Source organism: Strongylocentrotus purpuratus, unplaced genomic scaffold (assembly GCF_000002235.5).
Source record: "Strongylocentrotus purpuratus isolate Spur 01 unplaced genomic scaffold, Spur_5.0 spur5_scaffold_1, whole genome shotgun sequence".
Taxonomy (NCBI): domain Eukaryota; kingdom Metazoa; phylum Echinodermata; class Echinoidea; order Camarodonta; family Strongylocentrotidae; genus Strongylocentrotus; species Strongylocentrotus purpuratus.
The window spans coordinates 48,186,492-48,212,395 of NW_022145594.1; the positions used below are offsets into that span (position 1 = coordinate 48,186,492).

A 25,904-nucleotide genomic window follows, 5' to 3' on the forward strand; every position below is an offset into this window, starting at 1 on the left:
AAAACGTATAACCATTCGGTACAATTGTCTGTTCAAGACTATTACTTTTGGGCTCTATAGCCCTAAAGTCGATTTGACAACAAATAGTCGTTATTTTCCCACTTGAAGAGTATTAACTTTCAAATGCAGTTGGAATTTAACTTTTTCATTTTTTGGTCCTGCAAATGGGACATAGTACCTTTAAAGAGAGAGAGAGAGAGAGAGAGAGAGAGAGAGAGAGAGAGAGAGTTTCCCCTCTGCCACCACGACCTCCGGGAATCTTTTGGAGGAAGAGCAACCAAGTACTTCGTACCAAGAGAGAGAGAGAGAGAGAAAAGAAAAGATATTTCTACGATCTCTCTTTAACAACACTTGGTGACTCTCTGAACTATATAAAAACACCGGATTTTATTAATTAATAAATGTACATCTTTCAAACGCGATCGAAAGCAGAAAGTATGAAGACAAGAAATAGCAGTAGTATACGTGACACTGTGTTGTTGTTGATTTCCACATCGAATCATAACACATGGAACGCTAAACAAATTAGATCTATGTTGGTACTTTTTTTTAATTTTAGGACACCGTATAGTATTCAGCGAGGCCGAGGATATACCGCAAAAATTAAAGGATAAAAATACTGGTTTATTGACTCTTACTTAGCTCACTCTGAAGCCGTTCATGTCATGGTGTTTAAAAGGACAACAAATATGATAGTTCTTCATTTCTAGTTTTAAAAAACGTCAGAACAGGATGTCAAGTGAACACCTACAGCGAACAGATGATGAAAATGGTGAGTGACTACAGCACTAGTAGGCCTAGCAGCTGCACTACCGGTACATGTTGCACAGACCTTTAAATCGCATTACGTAAGCGGAGGGTCGGACAAACAAGGGGTGCGATGTTTACCTTGTGCTCCTGTTTAGTTATATGTCTTTGCGGCCCATGAGATTGCTGATCTCCGAAAAAGCGGAGGAAGAAGAAGAAGAAGAAGAAGAAGGTGCATATAGTCTAGTGATATGACTGGGGCCCGTTCCTAGAAACCGTAATATTATTACTAATAACTTCTTGACGTTATGACTAACCCATTGAAACGCGTGTTATAGACAGCAGTGAGACAAACCTGGACAAAATAATGCGTAACCAGCCCCGGACGGACTGTACTGACAGCACCTAGCAAGTCATGCTGCCCTACAATACATTCTACAATAGTCTACATGTAGCTCTGCATCTGTTGCGTCTAGACTAGAACTATAGAACAATCATGTGCTTGCTTTGAGCCTTTGTTCGACCAGGGAGAGTGTTAGAAAATTCCTGGTTCGACTGGTTCTCTGCTATTAATTGTGCCCTGTGACTAGTACGACTATGAATATTGCACGTTTGCTTTCGCTATTTGAGAGAGAGAGAGCAGGAAGATGAGGGAGTTTCAACCTCAGTACGAGAATACACCCGACGGATTATACACATTTACTTTATTTGGACTCCAGGAATCTCCAAAACAGTGGAGGGATCAACTAAGAAGAAGGTGGCCTGTACTTATAGCGAAGAAGAACCTTCAATGAGATGTGATTTTTCTTTCTTCATAGTCTGTATTTGGTCTTTAAAATTGCTGATTTTTAGGCAAGAATAATGGGAAAGCATTGCTGTTTCGGAATGTGCAATAGCGATTCACGTTATGCAGAACGACCGCACATGGAAGGGGTTTTCTTTTTACCATTTGCCAAACCTAAAACAATGCTTGAGAAATGCAATATATGGTTAAAGGCATGTGGAAGAAAAGACTTTGGTGTGGATAACATAACAAAGCACACATACGTTTGTTCTAAACATTTTGTTGGAGGAAAGGGACCCACCGCAGAACATCCCAATCCACTTCCAGCCGCGGTGACTCGGCTGGAGAAAGAACTTGCAGCGAAACCAGTACGCCCAGGCCAAAGTTTCCGGGACAGGCAGCACACAATACCTCCTCCGAAAAGAAGAAAAACAGACAAAATTCACATTGGCTTGAAAGCCAGTGATGAAATAGAAGGCGAAGAACCAAATTATCAGTTCGCTGATATTGATATTGGTAATTTACTAATTTCCATTTAATTTTGCATTTACTTCAGTGGTATTGTATGCTGATTTGTGCAAAACATTGACCTAAAGGGGGGTGCTTTAGCAATAGAGGAGTTGGGTTAACTTGATCATTTGGTTATTAGTTTGACATATTGTATACATGTATATTCTAAAGTTGAATCAAATTACATTGTTTCCGATAGGAACGGGTAAACAATCCCTGGACTTAGATTTACAGGTGTTTATCTCTGATAAACATGTTAGTCAATGAACTGTTTTTCCGGGGATCGATCTAACATTCTTGCGGGGCTGTGGGCTCCTCCTACTTTCTCCGGCACACATAGCTGCATTCTTCTTCTTCTTCGCTATAAGTACATGTACATTACTATCCTGGCTGTGTATTAAAACCTGTTCTATTGGTTCTCAACATTTCAAACACCAACCTGTACAAAACTCAACTTGATTCACTCAAAATTGGTACAATTGATGACACCTAAATACATGTAGCAGTAAAATGCAATTTTTTCAACTTCATGTGTGCAATTGCTGCCTACTAGCACTATAATCTTTGTTCAAACTACTGGAACTTCGGCTGAGTTTGTAGCAATGTTATCCTTACTATAATTTGGCTAATCTTGTGTGTCTGTCCTTTCTGTCCTTCCGTTTGTTTGACGGCGCTTTTCTCTGTGGTCTTCCACTCTATCGAGTCGGAATTTGGTCCATTCTCAGTTTTAAAAACTCTAGATTGCCATTAAGAGGTTTATTTTAACAAATTTTGTCTATTTTGGGGTTCTAAGTTTAAAATACGTAAGTTTCTAACTTTCTATTCGCTGATCCAACAGGGAATAGGAATGCTTTTACATAGGCACATTGTGAAATGAGGATCATCGCACACGCGGGGATTCGATCTTCGTATGCAATGCATGTACATTTTGTGCTATACTTGCTCCATAAACAGTCACTGTTGGTCGGCACGTCATGTGAGCGGGCAGCTCTTAACAAATCTCTGCATGGAGATTAGGTTAATTTATAGTCCTTTTGAAAGCTGCTCGGGAATCACACGAGTGTATAGGCCTACATGCAATAGTTGTCCGGGCTTTAATATCTGAGAGGAGTTAAATTATACATGATTATATTTTGACATGCTTGGCAAGCGAACCAACCCGTTCAAAGATTTTGCCATGTATTTTGCGTTACTAATTATTTTTGTGTATAAATTGTGTGTCATGTATGAGGGTCGTAGGCAAATTAACCGACACGGTTGAAAATGGTTTTAAAATCTCACTCAATTGAAAAAGATGTATTTTCCTGTTTATACCTATAGGCCCAGGCGCGGATCCAGGATTTCTTAGGGGGGGGGGGGGGGGGGGGGGGGCCCAAATTTGAAATTATGCGAGCCAAATATTGGTACGTTATGGTGACCAACAGTGACGAAATGGGGGGAGGGGGGGGGGGCGAGTTCCCCCCTCCCAGGCTTTGACGTTTCATTATATTATTAGAGAAAGAAGACGATTCGTTGTACCGTTCTCGAAAATAATTTTCGTCTGAATTTAGTTTTCCTCCTCCCGCGCAAAGCGCGGAAAATTTTACGATTTATTAAATTATTCGAGAAAGAAGACGATTCGTTGTACCGTTCTCGAAAATAATTTTCGTCTGAATTTAGTTTTTCTCCTCCCGCGCGAAACGCAGAAAATTTTACGACTTATTAAATTATTAGAGAAAGAAGACGATTTGTTGTCCAGTTCTTGACTCTTAATCCTTGTCTAAATTCAGCCCCCTCCCCCTCCTGCGCAAAGCGCGGAAGCTTTGACGTTTTATTAAACTATTAAAGAAAGAAGACGATTCATTGTACCGTTCTCGAAAATAATTCTCGTCTGAATTTAGTTTTTCCCCTCCCCCCCTCCCAAGCTTTTACATTTCATTAAATCATTAGAGAAAGAAAATGATTAGTTGTACAGTTCTCGACTCTTGATCCTTGTCTAAATTCAGTTCCTCACCCTCCCCCTCCTGCGCGAAGCTTTGACGTTTTATTAAACTATTAAAGAAAGAAGACGATTCGTTGTACCGTTCTCGACTCTTAATCCTCGTCTGAATTATGCCCCCCCCCCCTCCCGCGCGAAGCGCGGAAGCTTTTACATTTCATTAAATTATTAGAGGAAGAAAACGATTCGTTGTAAAGTTCTTGACTCTTAATCCTTGTCTAAAATCAGTCCCCCCCCCCTCCCCCTCCTGCGCGAAGCGGGGAAGCTTCTACGTTTCATTAAATCATTAGAGAAAGAAGACGATTCGTTTTACAGTTCTCGACTCTTAATCCTCGTCTGAATTCAGGTTCCCCCCTCCCGCGCGAGGCGCGGAAGCTTTTCATCTTCATATAATCATTAGAGAAGAAGACGATTCGTTGTACAGTTCTCGACTCTTAATCCTTGTCTAAATTCAGTTCCTCCCCCTCCCCCTCCTGCGCGAAGCGCGGAAGCTTCTACGTTTCATTAAATCATTAGAGAAAGAAGACGATTTGTTGTACAGTTCTCGACTCTTAATCCTCGTCTGAATTCAGGTTCCCCCCTCCCGCGCAAAGCGCGGAAGCTTTTAATCTTCATATAATCATTAGAGAAGAAGACGATTCATTGTACCGTTCTCGAAAATAATCCTCATCGGAATTTAGTTCGCCCTCCATCCCGCGCGAAGCGTATACGCTTTTACGTTTCATTAAATAATTAAAGATTCGTATTACCGTTCTCGCCTCTGAATCTGAATCCTCGTCTCAATTCAGCCCCCCCCCCCTCCTCCCCTCCTGCGCGAGAAAGAAAACGATGCGTTGTACCGTTCTCTATACTCTTAATCCTTGTCTGAATTTCAAAGAGGTGGGGTCGAGGCGGCGGAGCCGGCCCCCGGAAGACCAGCGGTTTTAGGCTTTTAATTAAGGTCAGATGAGCATATTTTTGTGTATACCTTATTATTTTGTGACACTGGCAAGTCACTATTTGGCGTGGGGTCCAGGGGGCGGAGCCCAAAAAAATCAGGGGTTTTAGGCATTAAATTACCGTCAGATGATCATCTAAGAGGCCGCCGTAGGGCCCTAGATGGAATCCAGGGGGCAAAGCCCCCGGAAGCTTAGGGGTTTTAGGCATTTAATCACGGTCAGATGAGCATATTTTGATGCCTCGAGGCTCTTGATCCCCGCCGTACCTCGGGCCCTGACATGTAGGAATCTCAAGAATCATATTTTTTGCCTGGTTGTAAATTTAGGAATTTTTTTTATTTTCCAACAAACACATACAAACGTATATTTACTAAAACGTGAGGAAAAATTTCGGAAATTATGTCATTTCAGCATTATTTGTAATACACCGATGTGGAATCAGAAATAAACCACGTTTGAATTTGATTTCCCCCAAGCCCCCCCCCCCCTCTATCAGTACGCCAGTATCTCCTCTTTTCCTTTTTTTTTCTTTCCCTTTCCTTCCTTCTCTCTTATTTTTTTTTTTTTTTGGGGGGGGGGGGGGGGGGGGTTTAACAGCCTGGGAGGCAAGGCCCTTTCGGCCCCCCCCCCCCATTTTCCTCTTCCCCTTTACTTTTCTTCTTCCTCTTCTTTCTTTCCCTTTCTCCCTTCTTTTCCTTCTTCTCTCTTTTTTTTGGATCCGCGCCTGTATAGGCCTACAGGTTGTGTATCTGGACACTTGATTTTAACCGGCTTTATAGGTACAAATAATACTAGGCCTTCATACTAATGTCGATACACGTCTGTAAAAAACCAATTACACACACACACATACTGTAAGGAGCGATTTTCGAACGATTTTCTTTTGAGCTTTAAATGTAAACGAAGATGTGCCGCTCTAATGTGTGACTTTTTCGCCAAACACATCCCCAAATCATGGGGTATGATTTTGGGCCGAAAAATCTTTTAAAGGTAAATGAAAGGGCTTGAAAATGGCTTTTAGTGGGAAAATAACGACCATTAGTTGGCGAATCGACTTAAGTGATTGCAATCGCCTAAGTAGTATTCTGATTTTCAGACCCTTTTACCGAATGGTCGTAGGCCTATGTTTTGTGCTGCAAAAAAAATTCAATCAGTTTAATTTTGGCCATGGGTTAGTGATGTAGACAAATGCGCATCGTTACCTGTTACAGCTCATTTGTTGAATGATATTACCAAAGAAGAAAAAAGATGCCGGTCAGCCACTCAATGGTGTCTGACAGTCAAGTCTAGCAAGTAAACAGGTTTCCTAGCAAAATTTGAATACTACTAGGACACTGCTAATGTTTACATTTCACACTTATTCACAGATAGGACATATATATGACATATTCATAATACCTCCAAAGTTCTACAGAATTTGATGTTGGCTGCAAAAGGGACATAGTATCTTTAACATGGGATATGGTTTTGAAATGTTACTGTATAGACTTGATACCAATTGTGTCGCTAAGGTACACATTTGTTTTGTGGATAAGCCCCCCCCCCCCCCCCCCTGATAATAGGTACCCTCTTCCGCAAAAATGACCCTTAAAATTGGGTACAGGTTGGGTGGCTTCTCAACGGCATAGCAACGTCGTAACCAAATCTGCCGAGTGCCCCCCCCCCCCCCCCCCCAAAAAAAAAAAAAAAAAAAAAAAAAAACTTGCTCATTCATCCCTTTGATCATTCCCGGATCATTTCTTTGATGAAAGGTCAGTTTGTTATGGGTAAAATCTGCTACATGTACATGTAGTAAATAATAAATTAGGCAATTGTATTTCTGAGCCTGTTTCATATTTATTTTGACTTTGAACATTAGCTTGAAACGGAATACAAATTTAGACGTAGAACTAGAAATAAGAGGAGAGATACATATTTCTCAACCGTTCGCAAACACTATCATGTTTTACCGGTACTTGCACAATTGCCATCAAGTTAACCAGGCCAGGGCCCTGTTTCATAAAACTTGTTATCAATAACAAGTCACGTCACAATACATGTAACTGTTATAAGCTAATGAAATAGAGGCATTTGATTGGCTGAGAGCAGATTTGTCATAGAAATTGAGCATTTGTCATCGATAACAAGTTTTATGAAACATGGCCCAGGTGTAGTCTGTTGTACTCTCTTTGTATCTTATTATGAATAGGCCTATACAATTTCTGACAGAAACATAAAATAATACTCCACTCCTGACGACGGATACCGTAGTCAACCTGTTCGAAACGTCGAGCCACTCCCGCCACTCATCCTCTCCAAGCGCTGTAGTTCTCCTTAGAACTACAAGCTAAGAAAGATAACCAACAGTCTTTTTCAAGACTATACACCAACAGACCTTTTCAGGACTACCGGTATGCACCCTCAAGAAAGATTACCAAGAGTCCTTTTCAGGACTCCTCAATCCTCCCTCTCTCTCACATGGTGCACCCGCAAGCCTACTGTATATCTACATCACCATGCAAGCCGATACCTACAAGCAGCATCTAAAAAATAATAACTCTGTGAATTTTGCTTATCCTCACAGAGTTTAGAGGACACATTACATGTATGTATGTGTACTTGTTTGCTATAAAATTATGTATTTTTTTCTCCATTATGTTAATAATTTATTTTTAAGCACAATGCATTTAATTTTCATGTAATTTTATTTATACTCTTTAGTCCGGGAATTACCAATACGCATTATAGCATCGACTACTATCCTTTGCTGGAGTGGGAATTACTTTGATTGCTTGATAGGGTCGTTGCATGGCCTTTGTTATTCCCACCACATTATGAGAAGTACATCCAGGGCAGATACTGAAGACTGAAAGCCATGGAGAAGAGCTGTAAAGGGAATGAAACGTCAAACCCCTCAGCGCTGGAAAGTGGAAACACAGATGCTTAACAATGATTGCTTTTTTTGTATCATGTTTGTTCTTTATCACAGATACCCGCCATATCAAAGAGGAGGTAATGGAGGACGAATATTATGATGGCATTTCTGGGACATCAGCACAACAAAGGGGTAAGTCTCTTCAGAGTCAGGCTAACTCAGCCCAAAGACAACTCAGCCCAAAGACAACTCGGCCCAGCTGCAAAAACGGTCAGTTTTTTGCAGGTTTACGATTAGGTTTAGGGTTAGGTTTAGGGTTAGGTTTAGGTTTAGGGTTAGAGTTAGGGTTAGGGTAAATTGACAAAAACTGACCGTTTTTGCAGCTGGGCCGAGTTGTCTTTGGGCCGAGTTGGCCCGGATTCCTCTCTTCCACCTACACATGTTCTTCTTTGCTTGGCTTCCTCAAGTTTGGAGAACTGCAGTTGGTGCAGGTGTTGGTATAGACCGAATTTTCCGTCTCTTTCGTTCGTTAGCCTCTTATTGGGGTAGGGTCGGCTCTCTCTTTAGAGACGGAAACCGTCTATACACATTCCCTTGATAACGCCACGGCCATTTCAGGTCGTAGCGTTTTGCCCCTAAAATCCCCCAAAATGTCATTTTACCTCGTGCATGTTATATTGTAAATTAGGCCTAGGCTATAATAAATCAGTTCCACTTACCAACTTGACTGAAATAATCAGTTTAATAGTCCCTTTTTAGGAATTTATGGGTCAAAATCGAAATCCATGTTGAAAAAGATTTTCAAAATGGATTTCGTTTTTGACCCATAATTTCCTAAAAAGGGACTATTAAACTGATTATTTCAGTCAAGTTGTTAAAGCTACAGTCCCATATACGTCCCGGACCGTCCCGGACCATCCCGGACCCCATCCGGGGTGATCCGGGATTCGGTCCGTGTTGACACCGTGTTGGCACCGGGGTGGTCCTGGATGGTCCTGGATGGTCCTGGGCGGTCCGGGAGTCGACCCCGGATGTTTTTGACGGTCAAAAACTGCCGGGGTGGTCCGGGACGGTCCGGGACAATAGTTTGATCCGGGGTGATCCGTGTAGCCACCGTGCTGGGTCCGGGATCATCCGTAGTGGCGCCGGGGCGGTCCGTGTTGATCCGTGGCAGTCCGGGAGTGAGTTATTGACCGCCCAGGACCATCCAGGACCATCCAGGACCACCCCGGTGCCAACACGGTGTCAACACGGACCGAATCCCGGATCACCCCGGATGGAGTCCGGGATGGTCCGGGACGGTCCGGGACGTATATGGGACTGTAGCTTAAAAGCATCACACTTTTTTGAACAAAACATCCCGGACCATCCCGGATCACCCCAGACCATGGTCCGGGATGGTCCGGAGTGGTCCGTGCTCGTCGGTGCTGGTCCGGCTTTATATGGGACTGGGGCTTAAGTGGAACCGATGTTTCATAGCCTAGGCCTAATTTACATGTGGATATGCACGAGGTAAAATGACATTTTGGGGGATTTTGGGGGCAAAACGCTACGACCTGAAATGGCCGTGGCGTTATCAAGGGAATGTGTATTGACGGTTTCCGTCTCTAAAGAGAGAGCCGGCCGACCCTACCCCAATAAGAGGCTAACGAACGAAAGAGACGGAAAATTCGGTCTAGTGTTGGTATAGTCAGTACATTTATACAGTATAGCTTGGAATAAAGTAAACACTCTCACACTGTGTCACGCATCACTGCATGTATAATCCCATAGACTAGCTTTGGTGTGACCTGGTGTTAATGTGTCCACTTTATTTCAAGCAATACAGTACAAAGAAATAGTGAGTTTACAGTGACATCACATACATGTACATGTAGTGGCAGTAGAAAGTTTAACGTGGAGGCCAAGTAACAAACTGAGAGGAAAATTGTGACAAACTGAGGGATTGATCCAGTCGGAAAGCGAGGTGTGAGAGCAGGAGCCAAGTAACGTTAGTTTTGGGAAGCATTCACCCTTTGTTTAGGGACATTGAGCTCTCAATACATTGACTATGTCTCTAAGTGCTTTACATGTACATGCACATTCTTCACTCCCTTGGGAGCATTCCAGCCATGCTTAACACATGAAAATGACTTTCTTACCCTACTGAGTACTAATTGAACACCTGGGTGGAGAGAAGCAATGTTGATAAAATGCCTTGCGTAATGACATAAGTGCTGTAAGTAGACATGTATCCCATCGCCTTTTATCTTGTAGATGCTGTTCCCATCTCGTACCAGGCTGCATCAACAACTTCTGACAACGCACCAATGGAGAGGAAAGATCTTCAAGCCAACATCAAGCAAGAAAATGATGCAGAGGTATTTGGAGCGGAAGGTCTTTCTGATGGGGTACAATCCTTGAGGACATCATCCGTCACGTCAGAAGGTACTTCTTTTCTTCTTAATCGAACAATTCAATGTGAAACAATTTGGTTACTGTTAATCACGTATACTCATGTGGTTCCGAGAGTTGTACACACAGGGAGGAAATTTAGTTCAGTATAGGGGATCTTATACCAAGACTCTTCCCAAACTTCTGATGAGTCTTCCCTAGATTCTAGTCATCTTCTACCACTCCTACCACCAGTCAGGCTGTAATCTTCCCGTCCTTCCGTGCGTGCGTCCGTTCGTAACAAATTTGGTTTCCGATTGATAACTTCAGTAATGTTTGACGGATTTTAATGAAATTTGATATGAAGGTACATGATATCAAAATACAGGCTATAAAGTTCGATTTCGGAGTATGTAGGTCAAAGGTCATAGCTCATTAAATATGCTTAAAAATACCCATTTGGTTTCTGATCGATAACTTTAGTAATGTTTGACAGATTTTAATGAAATTCGATATGAAGGTACATGTACATGATATCAAAATACAGGCTAAGTTCGATTTCGGATTATGTAGGTCAAAGGCCAAAGGTCATAGCTCATTAAATATGCGAAAAGATACCCATCTGGTTTCCGATCCATAACTTTAGTAATGTTTGACAGATTTTAATGAAATTTGAAATGAAGGTACATGGTATCAAAACACAGCCTAAGTTCAATTTCCGAGCAGTAGGTCAAAGGTCATAGCTCATTAAATATGCGAATCTGGTTTCTGAACCATAATTTTAGTATTGTTTGACAGATTTTAATAAAATTTGATATGAAGGTACATGGTATCAAAACACAGCCTAAGTTCGATTTCGGAGTATGTAGGTCAAAGGTCCTAGCTCATTGAATATGCAAATCTGGTTTCCATTGGATAACTTGAGTAATGTTTGACAAATTTTAATGAAATTTAATATGAGGGTACATGGTATCAAAATCCATGTACAGCCTAAGTTCAATTTCTGAGTATGTAGGTCAAAGGTGAAAGGGCATAGCTCATTAAATATGCAAAACACCTAATTATATACATGTATGTGAAAAGGTGGTTAACTTCCTTGCCTAGTAATATAATATTATAGTCAAATGGAGGTAACTTGTTCTGATGTATATCGGCCATTTGTACCCTGTGAGGGGATGCTGCTCTTTGCGTTGACTTGTTACTACCGGCGACCACACCCCTGGAATTACCACTCTAGACCCCTACTTTCAACCCATGTAAACAGAAAAAAAACATCTGCAATACAAAGATCGGTCAAACAACATAGCAATATATAGAGAGAAAGAGGGAGAAAGAAAGAGAGGTAGAGAAGGAGAATGCGAAAGAGCTAGATGGAGTGAGAGAGAGAGAGGAGAGAGAGGGAGGAGACATACCGTAATTAACGTTGTATAAACCGCCCTCGTGTATTAACCGCATCCCTCTTTTTCGCCCTAAAAAAAAAAACACACAGGAAGGCCTTTCATTTAACTGTGAGGTGCAGCTGAATGTGTATGATCATTAATGTAAATTAAAAAACAGTAGAGGACCTAGGATAGAACCTTGTTGTACGCCGTGTGTAGGAATTATTATTATAAACTACAAATTGAGATGACAGACAAATTTGAGTTTCAAACCAAGATGACAGACAAATTTGAGTGTTGTTCTAGTTTCCTAGTGGTGAGTCAACACACCGATTACTGATCTGGGAGACATTGCCAGGCATAGCGCACCCCCGACTTTGAATTTTTTTCGGCGGCAAAAAGGTGCGGTTTATACACCGTTAATTACGGTAATTTTAAGCACTTTAGGAGCTCTCGCATTGTTAAAGAATATATTTTGCATAGTGTCTGCACTTTACCAATGTACATTATAATTGTTATTTCCTTTCACAGATCTGTGCAGACCAAACAACCTTCCAGTCGGACATAAGACGCCAATCGATCCACCATCAGAACTCAGGAAACTTTTATTGAGAGACGTGAAGCAAGAAAATGGAGAATACAGAGCAAATACTGTACAGAGCATTGAGCATTCATTGCCAAATTATGGTCGTACATCAAGATCTGCTGCTATATCTCAATTTGCAAGAGTTCTTAGGAATCAGAGGGAAGAAGAAGAAGTAGCTCGCTGCTCCACTTGTTTTGCAGGATTACCCTCCAAAGCTCTCCTTTTTAAACATTTGAGAATCCATAACGATGAAAAATATCACAAATATTTTGAGAGTGAAGAGAAATTCTACCCCCATTCTCTTTTGAAGAGGCATCAAGATAAACACAGAGAAAAAGATAAACACAGAGAAAAAGATCAACATTGTTGTTCTACTTCGCGTACTCAAGCTCAAGAGCATGCCCATAAAAGAAATCTGTCTGTTCATGGATCAGTCGTGGCGGAACATCCTCGCCAGAATTCTAAGGGTAAGGAAGAGTTGTCTTCTAAATCTGATGAGGAAGGAGAAAGGCCCCCAAGAATAGAAATCCGCAATGGCAGGCCCATGTTCATATGTCCGATATGTGCGAAAGGATACACTCGTACGTATAACCTTAACAAACACAAGGTATTAAAACACACTGGTCTATATCCACATTCTTGCCCTTCCTGCGACAGAGGTTTCATTTCAGAATGTGGACTTTCAAGACATATGTCGATGCATATAGTTGGAAAGCGTTTCAAATGCCCAGAGTGCAATAAAAGATTCACACGCAAGAGAGACCTACGGCGACACCTCAAACATCACGCTGGTCTAAGGCGTTATGACTGCCCACAGTGTAATAGAGGATATTGGAAAAGAGAATATTTGGTGAGGCATATGGAGGAATACAACCACGGAAAGCGATGGCAGTGTACGACATGTGACAAGTCATACGAGTCTGAAATAGCATTTAAAGTGCATATGAACAGCCACTCTAGGGTAAAGCAGTACGACTGTTCTGTGTGCTATCAGGCATTCATGTATAAGGAGTCTCGCGATAAGCACATGAAGAAACACCAAAAACATCACAAATGTGGCGAGTGTGATGAGGAATTTCTGTATGAAAAGAATCTGGAGAAGCACAGGAGGAGACACAGTGGTTTCAAGTGTTCTGAATGTCAGAAGGAATTCATGTTTCATAACGATCTTCAGAAACACATGGAAAGACACACTGCCCCTAGGCCTCACCCATGTCCAAAGTGTGACAGAGGATTCTACTTCAAGACTAATCTGAATAAGCACGTGCGAAAACACACTGCCCCAAAGCCCTTCCAGTGCTCTTTCTGTAATAAGGGATTCAATTTCAAGCGAGATCTGAGGAGTCATACCAAGTCGGCACACCCTGAGGAAGATGATCTTCAATGTTCTGAGTGTTACAAGTCATTTACTAGCTCTACATCCATGTATACCCACATGAAAACACATTTTGACGAGAATTCTTATGCGTGTCCCAAGTGTATGAAGAAACATCCCTCTAAATTTGCCCTCTTTGTACACATGCGTAAACACGTTGGGATCGCTCGCCATAAATGCGGGCAATGCAAGAAGATGCTGTCTACCAGGCGTAAACCCGTTGGGAGTAAGCTTCCCACGTGCTCCCAGTGCGAGAAGAGGTACAGAACCAATGATGAGCTGATCCGACGTGAAAACACACGCAGCAAAGAAGAGCCTTCGGAATCGGGTGGGCGAGTTCAAGACATCCTTCCCCAGTGAACCGAAAATTAAAACTCTGTAAAATATTGCAAATTGTGTGTATGTCATTTCAAAGCTGAAACCGTAACTGTTATGATCCTTTCATTCTCCTTTTTCTTCTGGTAATCTTCAAAGGGCTATGCAGCCTATTTTTTGAAGAAATTGTGTGATTATGGAATCCTATGCTAATTATTCAAAATAAATATTAATTAGTGTGACGTACGTGATATTTTCATGTATGAAAAGGCAGATGAAAATAAGAAATGCATGTTGAATGTTATAATTGATCAATTGCAAAATAACTACTTTCTTTTGATTACTACAAAAAATTTCTTGATGAGACATTTGTTTGCTGTGTGCGAGACATGTACACCCATTAATAGTATTTCCACCAAGTCTGGTGTCAGCGAATTATGACCTACTACACATGGAAACTGACGACCTTTAAGTTCTTAGTGGATGAAATGTGCTGCCACAGTAGATATAAACTTTAACTAATTTGACTTTAGTAGTAATGTATTTATAATACTTGTTCTTATTATAGTTAGACGTGTACATACATAGCATGTATACTGCAGAAAAAGTAATTGCCTGAGAATATAATCTGATTGACAACATAACTTTCTAAGTGATTGTGTTAATAAAATTAAACCTTGCAGATTTATAAGAAGGGATACAAAGTTGTTAATGTACATGTACAGGTATACATATATTCAACTCTGATAATACAAATGTATACAACCCTTTTCAAATCATTGAAATTCAACTTTTACTCTTATTCATATTTAATTAGAGTCATTTTTTCTCCCTACAATTCCAAACCATTTATATATATGTATTATGAATAAATATTCATATTCTGTTTTTAATTAATTTTAGTTCCATATTAAATGACTTATTATATGTACATACTGTAAGTACACTTTTTATTGATATTTCGTTCATCAATTAGTATATATTTTCTCTGTATGCCTTATTATTTTCAATGTTAACTCACTGGACTGTATGATATGTTACAGGACCACAATGCAAAACAGCCATGTGTTGATTATATTGTCTTGTTGAAATATGTTATTATAAATGAATAGTTTAAGAAATAATGTTTTGCAGTTGTTAAGAATTTAAATAATAATAATTCCTCTTGGTGATCAAACATGTGAAGTGTAGAGGCTGACAAGATATTCATATAAAAAACTTCAATCTGAAATGATTGATGTATTATTATTATTATTTCATTATTATAGTGTTGTTGTTGTTGTTTTTTTTTGTTTTTTGTTTTGGGGGGGGGGGGGGTTGTTGTTTACATTTTATAGCTGGGGCTCTCATTTGAAATTATGTTGTTCAATTATTTTGTCCATGGAGGATAATTGTTCATATTTACATTTACAATCTTGCTTCACAGTAATTTCACAAGTACAACATATAATTGACAGTAACTAAATACATGTGAATTGTATTTTTTTCTTCACAATAAACACACAGTTCATGTTTGTCTGAAATCTGTTCAACCTCGCTTCTGATTTAGTCTCAAGGCCCTGTTTTGAGTATACACTCAATATACATGATCATGATAAATATACTTTTTACTTTCTTTCTTCTTTTTCTTCTTTTTTTTTTCTTCTTCTTTTTCTTCTTCTTCTTCTTCTTCTTCTTCTTCTTCCTCTCTCTCTCTTCTTATATACCCTCCATTTTCTTTTATTCTTATATTCTCTAATCTGAAGTAGGTATTTTAACTTTTTCTAATTATTCCTTGATATGGTAAAACAGTAAGGGGTACAACAGTATAACTAAGTACGGTATACTAAAAAATCACGTTCGTGTAACATGTCTACAAGGTATTTTACCGGTACATAGTTTTCACATTCTCTACCGTTCTTGTCTTCGTTTAGAACTCTTCTCTCTACTGGATTTCATTAATAACTCTTATGGAAAGTAGAATGAATGAATTAATTTGGCGACTAGTTCTTGCTTTTACAGATCTCAATCTTCGTCCGCTTCTCGGGTGTATGTACTGGTCATTAAGGGGGTGGGTTGGATCAGACATAATGGATAGGGCCTTAGATACTACTCTTTCCTCACAGACTTCATCTATCTATCTTCATCTTTTCATATTCATATTCATATTCATATTCATATTTATTTCATTTCCAACAGAAAGGTAAACAAAGATATTACATTTGATTTCATACATAATTCATTTTTTCAAGAAACTATACAAATACACTTTGCACATAATAAAATTATCTTCAGCAGTATGGTTCATTATTTTGCTGGCTTGTTTTACAATTCTTCTCAGCTTTTGTTTGTCTCTTCGCTTTGCATTATTAAACCAGATAATGTAATCAAATGTGATAGTACTCTGAATGATCGACTGGTAAAAGAGAAACATAATTCTATTGTTCACATGAAAGTACTTTAACTTTCTAAGAAAATACATACGCTGGTTGCATTTTGTTAGAGTGTACTTTGACTTGTCTTCCCAAGACAGCTTTTGTCGATTTATGTGCCTATGTATATATACAACTTTCAACCTTCTCAATGATATCATCATTTAAGTATGCAGGTCTGTCAATGGGTTGAACAAAAACATTTCTTTTGCCTTACGTCAACAACGATTTGAGCAGTAAATGGGTGTTCCCTACACCAATTTTCGAACATGGAAATGGAAGCTCTGTAATCAAATTCATTTTCATTTTCGATCAATCCTATTACTGTATCATCTGCATATTTAATTATAGGAACAGATGGTGTATTTGACATAGAGTCATTGGTGTAAAGGGTAAACAGGGTCGTAGAGAGGACACACCCTTGTGGGGGTACCAATTGTTGTAATAAGTTCGTCAGAGAGAACACCGTTGACTTTGACCTTCTGTGTCCTTTCATGGAGGAGGTCTTTGCAGCCACAATAGAGATAGCCTTTGGACAAGGCCTCGCGCGCTGCTTGTCTGCCGAACAGGGTCTGAAATTAGACTAACGCAGTGTGGCTTTACACAGTGATCGCTGGACCGAGCCGCTTCATGCTGACGCACCTCGTCCCACGGGTCACAGTCGTCGCGCGATTAGTTTATGTATTCAGGCGCGTTTAGGGAAATAACAGCACGAGTGCCTTGACTAAAGGCTACACTAGAGAGGGCTGAACTTTTAGATGTTGAAGTTTCTGTAGTAGGATAAGGGGTTCTATAGTGTTAAATGCCGATGAGAAGACAATGCAAGTTGCTCTGGCATAAACACCTTATCTAAGTGTTCGTACAGCATGTTTGTCAAGGTGAGAACTGCGTCAGTTCCGGAATGCTTCGCTATTTATATACAAACTGGTTAACATCAAATAGTGGGAGAACTGAGCTTGTCAGCATTGCAAGTACCAGTCATTCCAGGCTTTTCAAAACAACTGATGTCAGCGCGATAGGGCGAAAATCCCCCTTTGCGTTGGGGCGATTGTTCTTGTCATATTGTCATACCGTCGTAATATATTATTTTGGCGGTTTGAGTGTGAGAGAGACAGAGAAAGGAAGAAAGAGGGAGCAGACGGAAAGAATGAGAGAGGGAGAGAAGAGAGAGCGATGAAAGAGTGAGGGACAGAGAGATGGAAAAGAGCGAGACCGATGCATTAAGAATGGGAGAGAGATCGAGAGAGAAAGAGGAAGTTTTAACAATATGCCATTAAAGGGCCGGGCACTTCAATACTAGCAAATCCAGGCGCGGATCCAGGATTTCTTAGGGGGGGGGGGGGGGCCCAAATTAGAAATTATGCGAGCCAAATATTGATACGTAATGGTGACCAACAGTGACGAGATGCGGGGGGGGGGGGGGCGGTGCAGGGAGGGGCGAATTTCCCCCTCCCTCCTCCGCGAAACGCGGAAGCTTTGACGTTTCATTTCATTATTAGGAAAAGAAGACGGCGCGTTGTACGGTTCTCGAAAATAAATCTCGTCTGAATTTAGTTTTTCCCCTCTCGCGCGAAGCGCGGAAAATTTTAGGATTTATTAAATCATTAGAGAAAGAAGACGATTCGTTGTAGAGTTCTCGACTCTAAATTCTCGTCTGAATTCAGGTCCCACCCCCTCCCTACCGCGCGAAGCGCGGAAGCTTTTAAGTTTCCTTAAATCATTAGAGAAAAAAGACGATTCGTTGTACCGTTTTCGAAAATAATCCTCGTCTGAATTTAGATTCTCCCCCCCCCTCCCCCCTCCGCGCGAAGCGCGGAAGCTTTTACGTTTCATTAAATCATTAGAGAAACAAAACGATTCGTTGTACAGTTCTCGACTCTTAATCCTCGTCTGAATTCAGTTTCCCCCCTCCCCCCTACGCGCGAAGCGCGGAAGCTTTTACGTTTCATTAAATCATTAGAGAAAGAAGACAATTCGCTGTACAGTTCTCGACTCTTAATCCTCGTCTGAATTCAGACCCCTATCGCGCGAAGCGCGAAAGCTTTTAAGTTTCATAAGATTTTGAGAGAAAGAAGACGATTGGCTGAACAGTTCTCGACTCTTAATCCTCGTCTGAATTCAGGATCCCCCCCCCTCCCGCGCGAAGCGCGGAAGCTTTTAAGTTTCCGTAAATCATTAGAAAAAAAAGACGATTCGTTGTACCGTTTTCGAAAATAATCCTCGTCTGAATTTAGATTCTCCCCCCTCCCGCGCGAAGCGCGGAAGCTTTTGCGTTTCATTAAATCATTACAGAAACAAGACAATTCTTTGTACAGTTTTCGACTCTTAATCCTCGTCTGAATTTAGTTTACCCCCTCCCCCTCCTGCGCGAAGCGCGGAAGCTTTGACGTTTCATTAAACTATTGAAGAAAGAAGGTGATTCGTTGTACCGTTCTCGACTCTTAATCCTCGTCCGAATTCAGGCCCCCCCCCCCCCTCCCGCGCGAAGCGCTGAAGCTTTAAAGTTTCATAAGATTATGAGAGAAAAAAGACGATTTGCTATTCAGTTCTCGACTCTTAATCCTCGTCTGAATTCAGGTTCATTTTCATAAAATCATTAGAGAAAGAAGACGATTCGTTGTACCGCTCTCGAAAATAATCCTCGTCGGAATTAAGTTTCCCCCCCCCCCCTCCATCCCGCGCAAAGCGCGGAAGCTTTTACGTTTTATTAAATCATAAATGATTGGTATTACCGTTCTCGCCTCTGAATCCTCGTCTGAATTCAGGTTCCCCCTCCTGCGCAAGGCGCGGAAGCTTCACGTTTCATAAGATTATGAGAGAAAGAAGACATGATTCGCTGTACCGTTCTCGATTGTTAATCCTTGTCTGGGGCGGCGGCGAAGCCGGCCCCTGAAGCTCAGAGGTTTTAGGCGTTTAATTAAGGTCATTATGAGCATTTTTTTTGTATACCTTATTATTTCGTGACACTGGCAGGTAACTATTTGGCGTTGGGTCCAGGGGGCGGAGCCCCCCCCCCAAAAAAAAAAAAAAAAAAATCAGGGGTTTTAGACATTAAATTACCGTCAGATGAGCATCTAAGGGCCCGCCGTAGGGCCCTTGGTGGGATCCAAGGGGCAGAACCCACGGAAGCTTAGGGGTTTTAGGCATTTAATCACGGTCAGATGAGCACATTTTGATGCCTTATTATTTGTTAACACTGGCAGTTAACTATTCTTTCTTTCTTGCTCTCATTCTATTTTGTTTCTCTTTAATATACTTTTTCAAAAAAAGTGTGGGGGGGGGGGGGGAGAGCTCGAGGCTCCCGATCCCCGCCGTACCTCGGGCCCTGACATGTAGGAATCTCGAGAATCATATTTCTTGCCTGGCTGCAAATTTAGGAATTTGTCATTTTCCAACAAACACATACAAACGTATAATTTACTAAAAAGTGAGAACAAATCTCGGAAATGATGTCATTTCAGCATTATTTGTAATCCACCGTTCTGGAATTAGAAATAAACCACGTTTGAATTTGATTTCCACTAAGGCCCCCCCCCCCTATCAGTACGCCAGTATCTCCTCTTTTCCTTTCCTTTCCCTTTCCTTCCTTCTCTCTTATTTGTTTTATGGAAGGGGGGGGGGGGGTCAGCAGCCTGGGAGGCAAAGCCCTTTTGGCCCCCCGATCTCCTTCTTCCCCCTTTTCTTTTCTTCTTCCTCTTCTTTCTTTCCCTTTCTCTCCTCTTTCCCTTTCGCTTCTTTTCCTTTTTTCTCTTTTTTTTTTTTTTTTTTTTTTTTTGCGGGGGGGGGGCCAAGGCCCGCTCGCCCCCCCCCCTGGATCCGCGCCTGAGCAAATCCACATTAAAAAGAGACACATATTCAATTTCTTTTGAGATTATACATCACAATTAGATTTTCGATATATAAACATGCACGGTCCATGGTTGAAACATTAATAAGCCAAAAGAATCATTGTAAGTTTGTTCCACATTTAGTAAAGAGAAAAAGTACTAGTTGCACAAAATATTGATCATTAAGACGAGTATAGCCGTGCATTGGGCTATATCTGAGTGCTTGCGTTTATTTTGCAAATTAAAGCCCCACTGCACCACTTGTAGCTACTTGCTCCCTCTATAAAGAAAACAATGCCTAAGCGGTGCCCGTTGGTCCCCCATGATCCTCTTTTTCTTAAGTTAATTGAGAGCTGAGTTGATGAAATTTGGAATTCTCTAGATTCGCTAGTGTAGTAGATTTTAAATAATGATTGAATTGTGGCAAAAGTACTCAGATACAATGGCAGTTGATATATTGAAGTTCCCTCCCCCCATTGTCATTCAAAGTAGTTTCTGGCAACAGACTAGGGTTTCTACTTGTTGAGCGGAATGCCCTACATTTGCATCACAATGTCCATCAGGACCGACTCACGGATGAGCGAAATCGAAATATGTTTTCTTTTGTTTGATTCGTTAGTTCTACTTATATGTATTTTGCTCTGGTTTCGTTTTTGGACCATAATAATTATGATCCAACTGAATTGCATCATCCGCTCAAAGTGTCACGTCATCAGACGGGGAATCACAGACTTACGCAGCCTTTAATGTCTTTTATTTCATTCTGGTTCTACATGGAATCCGATTGAACGAAGCACATGACTTGTGCAAAGGAAATTTGCATTAAATTGATTTCTAGATCATTTTCTTCGACACACTGCATGTTTTCACATCTGTCAACCCGGATTCATGACCCAGAGACAAACTCTCCTCATATTGCGAAAGAAACATTGTAAACGCCTTTATAACACGTTCTAGAAGAGACCTCTTATGTCACTTGTTGCCAGTTACTTTTAGTTGAACTGTGTAAGATTATATGTGAATCCTTTCAGCTCGGCTATAATTGGATAACTATTTCTGAGGAGAGGACTCGACGCCTCATTCCACGATTCATTTCGCATTTAGCAGGATCTAGGCAAACAGTGAGTATGATATATAATTTTTCACTCGTTACTTCTAAATTTTGTTGATCCCAGCAACAGCCACTGTATAAGCTCATCAGAAATAGAGTTACATTTAATCCATGTATATAATGCAAAAACCCTAATTCTTAGTACATATCATACACAATTTGACTAAATGATATTTGTATTTTGAGAACGATGAGAAGGTGGAGAGAGAAAGAGGAAGATATAGAAAGGGAGAGGGAGTAAGGGACAGATGAAGATAGAGAAAGAGAGGGGGAAGTTTGATAGAGAGAGGGAGAGAGAAAGACGGACAGAGAGAGAGAGAGAGAAAGAGGGGGGAGAGGGAGAAAGAGAGGATAAAATAGGAATAATTGAACGTGAGAGAAGAATTTCTCAAGCAGCGATATGATAGCAAGAGTAAAAGAGGGAGGTAGAAAATAAAGGAAATTGAAAGAAAGAAGAGGAAGAAAACAAAGAAGAAGAACTCATTTTGGAAGAAAAATACTATTAGGGAAAAACTAAGAACCAAGAGTGACAAAAACCAGAAATAAGGCTTTAGGTATGTTTTTTAAAATGTTTCATCGTCAGATGAGAGAGCATAACCAGGTACAACGATTACATGATAGGCCTATATTGATATGGGAATATTGTAAAATGTACATGATCTATTGATATGAGGATATTGTAAAATAAAATTTAGTTCGTCATTACAAAGGTTATGCTTAAAATACTACCAAAAAAGGTGAAGGTAGATGAATTATACACTAAATACAGATTCCTTAACAACAAAAAAGAGGATATTATTTACATTTAAAACATTAAATATGTAAAATGTTGAATGCCAGGAAGTGGGCATTATCAAATGCATAGGCAGATGTATATATTATAGGATGTTGATGAAATGGGAGAGCGAGAGAGAGAGAGAGAAAGAAAGCGAGAGAGAGAGAGAGAGAGAGAGAGAGAGACAAAGCGAGAGAGAGAGAGAGAGAGAGAGAGAGAGGGGGGGGGGGGAATAAGATAGAAAAGTAGTATGTGAGAGAGCCAAGAACAGAAGGGAGGAATGAGTAATATAGTAAAAGAGAGAAAATGGAAGGAGGTGAAAGAGAAAGTCCAAATTCATCAATATCCAAATCTAAGATATGGGTAAACGGAACATCACTCCTAGATTATAACTACATTGATACCAATATTCACGTACATGATATCATCAAAGGCAATCATATTATTACTATTATCAGTCTTATTAGACTTTTCATGAGGTATTGTTAAGTATGTCAATAAGGAAGGGATAGGGCCTTTTCTGTAACTTTCTGTCCTACAGCGCATTTGTTGGTAGTGGGTTTTATTTCTAAGTGATCGGGAACCTTCATGTTGTCTCCTACAGCTATTAAAGTGGCTAGATTTCGTGAGGGCCTGGGCAAATTCCTTACAAAGATGAATCCTTCTAACTTAAAGTTTTTCAACTTGTGTGTATTCCAGCGCTCCGCCGTAAGATGAAAAGCAGAACCCATGATCAAACGATGTCTAAAGTTTCTTAAGTCTAAACCTGGGCAAGAATAAGGCATTTTGACACTGGTAACGTATGGAACATCATCTTGTTCGAAGCGATTCCCTAAAGATCCCCGGTAGGATAGTGGACTTTGCATTTAAAGAACCTAGAAAAGGTCCTTCCGGCGTCGGCGTCGGAGCTTCCTGGAGTTGGTGTATTACAAGCTTCAGAAGGGAGTAGGACTCACTTCTGATGTTTATTTTGTAATTTAATGCCATGTATAGGTACAAAAGTTCAAGTAAAGATCGGAGTAGTTATCAGGCATATTGACAAAATATTAATTACCTTCAATTATAGGTTCACATTATGTGATTATTGCATGGTAATTTCAGGTCAGTCACGTGCAACTAAAGTATCTTTAAAAAACAAAGAAAATGCAATAAATTATCATTAATTCATTGCATTTTAGCCCGGTCCCCCTACAGAAAAACAATCATCTGAAGGACCATGCATTATGGTTCAAGGCATGCCCACACAGATGATTTTTTTTATGTTGGGGGTCGGGGCAAAATGCAATGAATTATTGATAATTTTTTGCATTTTCTTTTTTCCTTTTTTATTTGTGGGAACTGCCCCCTACCCTAGCCCCCGCTGCGTACAGTCATTGCTCAGTGGCAAAGCAATGGCCTCGTATCTGTGAGGCCCCAGGGTCAAAACCGTGTCGATGTTCTATATTAGTGCCCTTTTGTGGGGCATTAATCCTCTTTACTGTCATTTATGACTTAAGGGCGTAGGTCTCCTAGTTGATGAACATAATAGCATACACATGTTTTAGCAATCACGCGAAACAAACACTGGCAAATTATTATTCAATAAAATCTGAGAATGTATGCTATTATCTAGATCTTTTAGGAATAAATCATATGTCAAAATAATTCCATAAATTGGGGTAAAACATAAATATTTCAAATTTATGAGCAACAGTGTATTTCGTATCGAGGCCGGAAGAATGTAATCTGACCATTTCAAATGGCAACAAGGGAAGTATTGAAATATGGACCCATGTGTTTTTCACCATATACATGGTATTTATGCCTAGATATACTTTGTCTACTTTGTTATTCTTTTACTTATGTACAACGCTGCATAAAGAAATGTTTCTGTAAAATTCAAGTTTTCTCAATCTATTCAACATCAGCTTAACGGTTAAAAGCCCTCTTAGGTTAGGGTATAGCATGCCATACATAATATACATGAATGTAGTTCTGTATTTACGTTTTAGGGTTTTCACTTATTTCCTGAATTACATTATGATACATAATGCGAAATCTTGTTAAAGGTGGTGGTCCTGAACATTAAGGTACTATGTCCCATGTACAGGCCAAAAAAATGAAAAGGTTAAATTACAACGGCACTTAAAAGATACTTCTAATTTAGAACTTCCCTAAAAAAGGGGGGCTTGAAAATGTCTTTAAGTGGGAAAATAACGACTATAGAGCTATAGAGCCAGTTAGTAATAGTCTGATTTTCAGACCATTGGTACCGAATCGTCGTACGTTTTATGCTGCGCAAAGATTTTGGCCATTAGAAGAAGTGGGTTATTGATGTAGACAAATACTCGTGTACGCTTTACAACTCTTTTCATGTATGTCATTACCAAATAAGAAACAAGCCAGTCAGTCACTCAATAGTCAGTCAACCACTCAATAGTGTCTGACAGTGTAGGCTAGCAAGTAAACAGGTTTCCTTGCATAGTATGAATATTAGGACACTGCAAACATTTAAATTTCACAGATAGGACATAGATGTAGATCTACATGACATATTCATAATTCCTGCAAAGTTCTACATAATTTCATGTTGGCTGCAAAAGGGACATAGTATCTTTAAGGATGGTGATCCTGAACATAATGGTACTATGTCCCATTTGCAGGCCAACAAAATGAAATGGTTAAAATCTAACGACTTTTGAAAGACAATACTAATTTAGAACTTCCCTCAAAATGAAAGGACTTGAAAATGGCTATTAGTGGGAAAATAACGGCCCTTAGTTGTCGAATCGACTTAAGTGATTGCAATCACCTGAGTAATAATCTGATTTGTAGACTTTTTTACCGAATAGTCGTAAGTTTTGTGCTGCACACAGATTCAATCAGTTTAATGTTTACCATTACAAGTAGTTGGTTATTGGCAAATGCTCATGTACCTGTTACAGCTCTTTTTATATATGTTATTACCAAAGAAAAAAATATGTCAGTCAGTCACTCAATAGTGTCTGACAGTGAAGTCTAGAAGGTAAACGGGTTTCCTTGCATAATTTGAATACTAGGACAATTGTAATGTTTAAATTTCACAGACATACATGACATATTCATAATTCCTGCAAAGTTCTACAGAATTTGACGTTGGCTACAAAAGGGACAAAGTACCTTTAAATGTCATACGATTAAGAAGCCAAAATATTGTTTCCATTTTCCAGTATTTGTTTTAGTTTTCTCGTATATTATTTAGCGAGGAATGTTTGTATAAAATCGGAACGAGGTAATACCAAATTTGGACATGTTTATACTTCAAATAGTTTTCCATTGTAATTTGATTCTAAAGAAACTATTCGACAAACCTGTTTTGAGCTTCTAGGCACCCACGCGGTTCAGGACACAATCAGTGATCATAATTTTTTTTTTTAATGCAAAACCAGCGTGAACATCATTACAAATGATTTCAATCGAGGTACGTTTCCTTTCAGAATATTCCTTTCAAATGCGGTTTTCTTTCTTCTTTTACCCTTGTTGCAAGCCCAGCCGTGTGAAATATCTTAGTCTCCTACGATTCTGTGACATGATATAAAGAGTGTGCCAGTCCGTATATCATGGGTATGACTATAATGGGGATCGGACATAATTTGTGTGGGTTCCAGGCAAAGTCACTCTTTTCTCTCTCTCTCTCTCTCTCTTTGAAAAAAGAATCCAGGGTCCATGAGCAAATCTATATCCTTTACAAAATATAAACAAAGAAGAAGGAAAAAAAGACCTACACTCAAAAGCAGTATTAACAGAACACAATGGCCCGAATTCACAAAGGAGGTGTGTCGACAAACCTTGGTTTTCGTGCGTCATATGACGCGTTTCGACGCATTTTTACAAACCAGGTTTGTAAAAAAATGCGTAAAAACGCGTCATATGACGTACGAAAACCAAGGTTTGTCGACAAACCTCCTTTGTGAATTCGGGCC

The 25,904-nt window shown here is 40.0% G+C and overlaps 1 protein-coding gene across 2 annotated transcripts; it reads left to right on the plus strand.

Moving 5' to 3' along the window:
- Positions 1 to 571: 571 nt before the first annotated feature.
- LOC754096 (zinc finger protein 883) lies at positions 572 to 15,004 on the plus strand. 2 transcript variants are annotated; one of them, XM_011675175.2, is made up of 4 exons: positions 572 to 772; positions 7,926 to 8,003; positions 10,068 to 10,238; positions 12,095 to 15,003. In XM_011675175.2, the coding sequence occupies exons 1-4, from the start codon at positions 733 to 735 to the stop codon at positions 13,882 to 13,884; spliced, it is 2,079 nt and encodes a 692-aa protein (XP_011673477.2). In that variant the 5' UTR covers positions 572 to 732; the 3' UTR covers positions 13,885 to 15,003. The 2 variants fall into 2 exon arrangements, with proteins under 2 accessions (XP_011673477.2, XP_030834256.1); XM_030978396.1 differs by lacking the exon at positions 572 to 772 and adding an exon at positions 1,507 to 2,047 and having other exon boundaries at positions 12,095 to 15,004.
- The last annotated feature ends 10,900 nt before the right edge of the window (positions 15,005 to 25,904 follow it).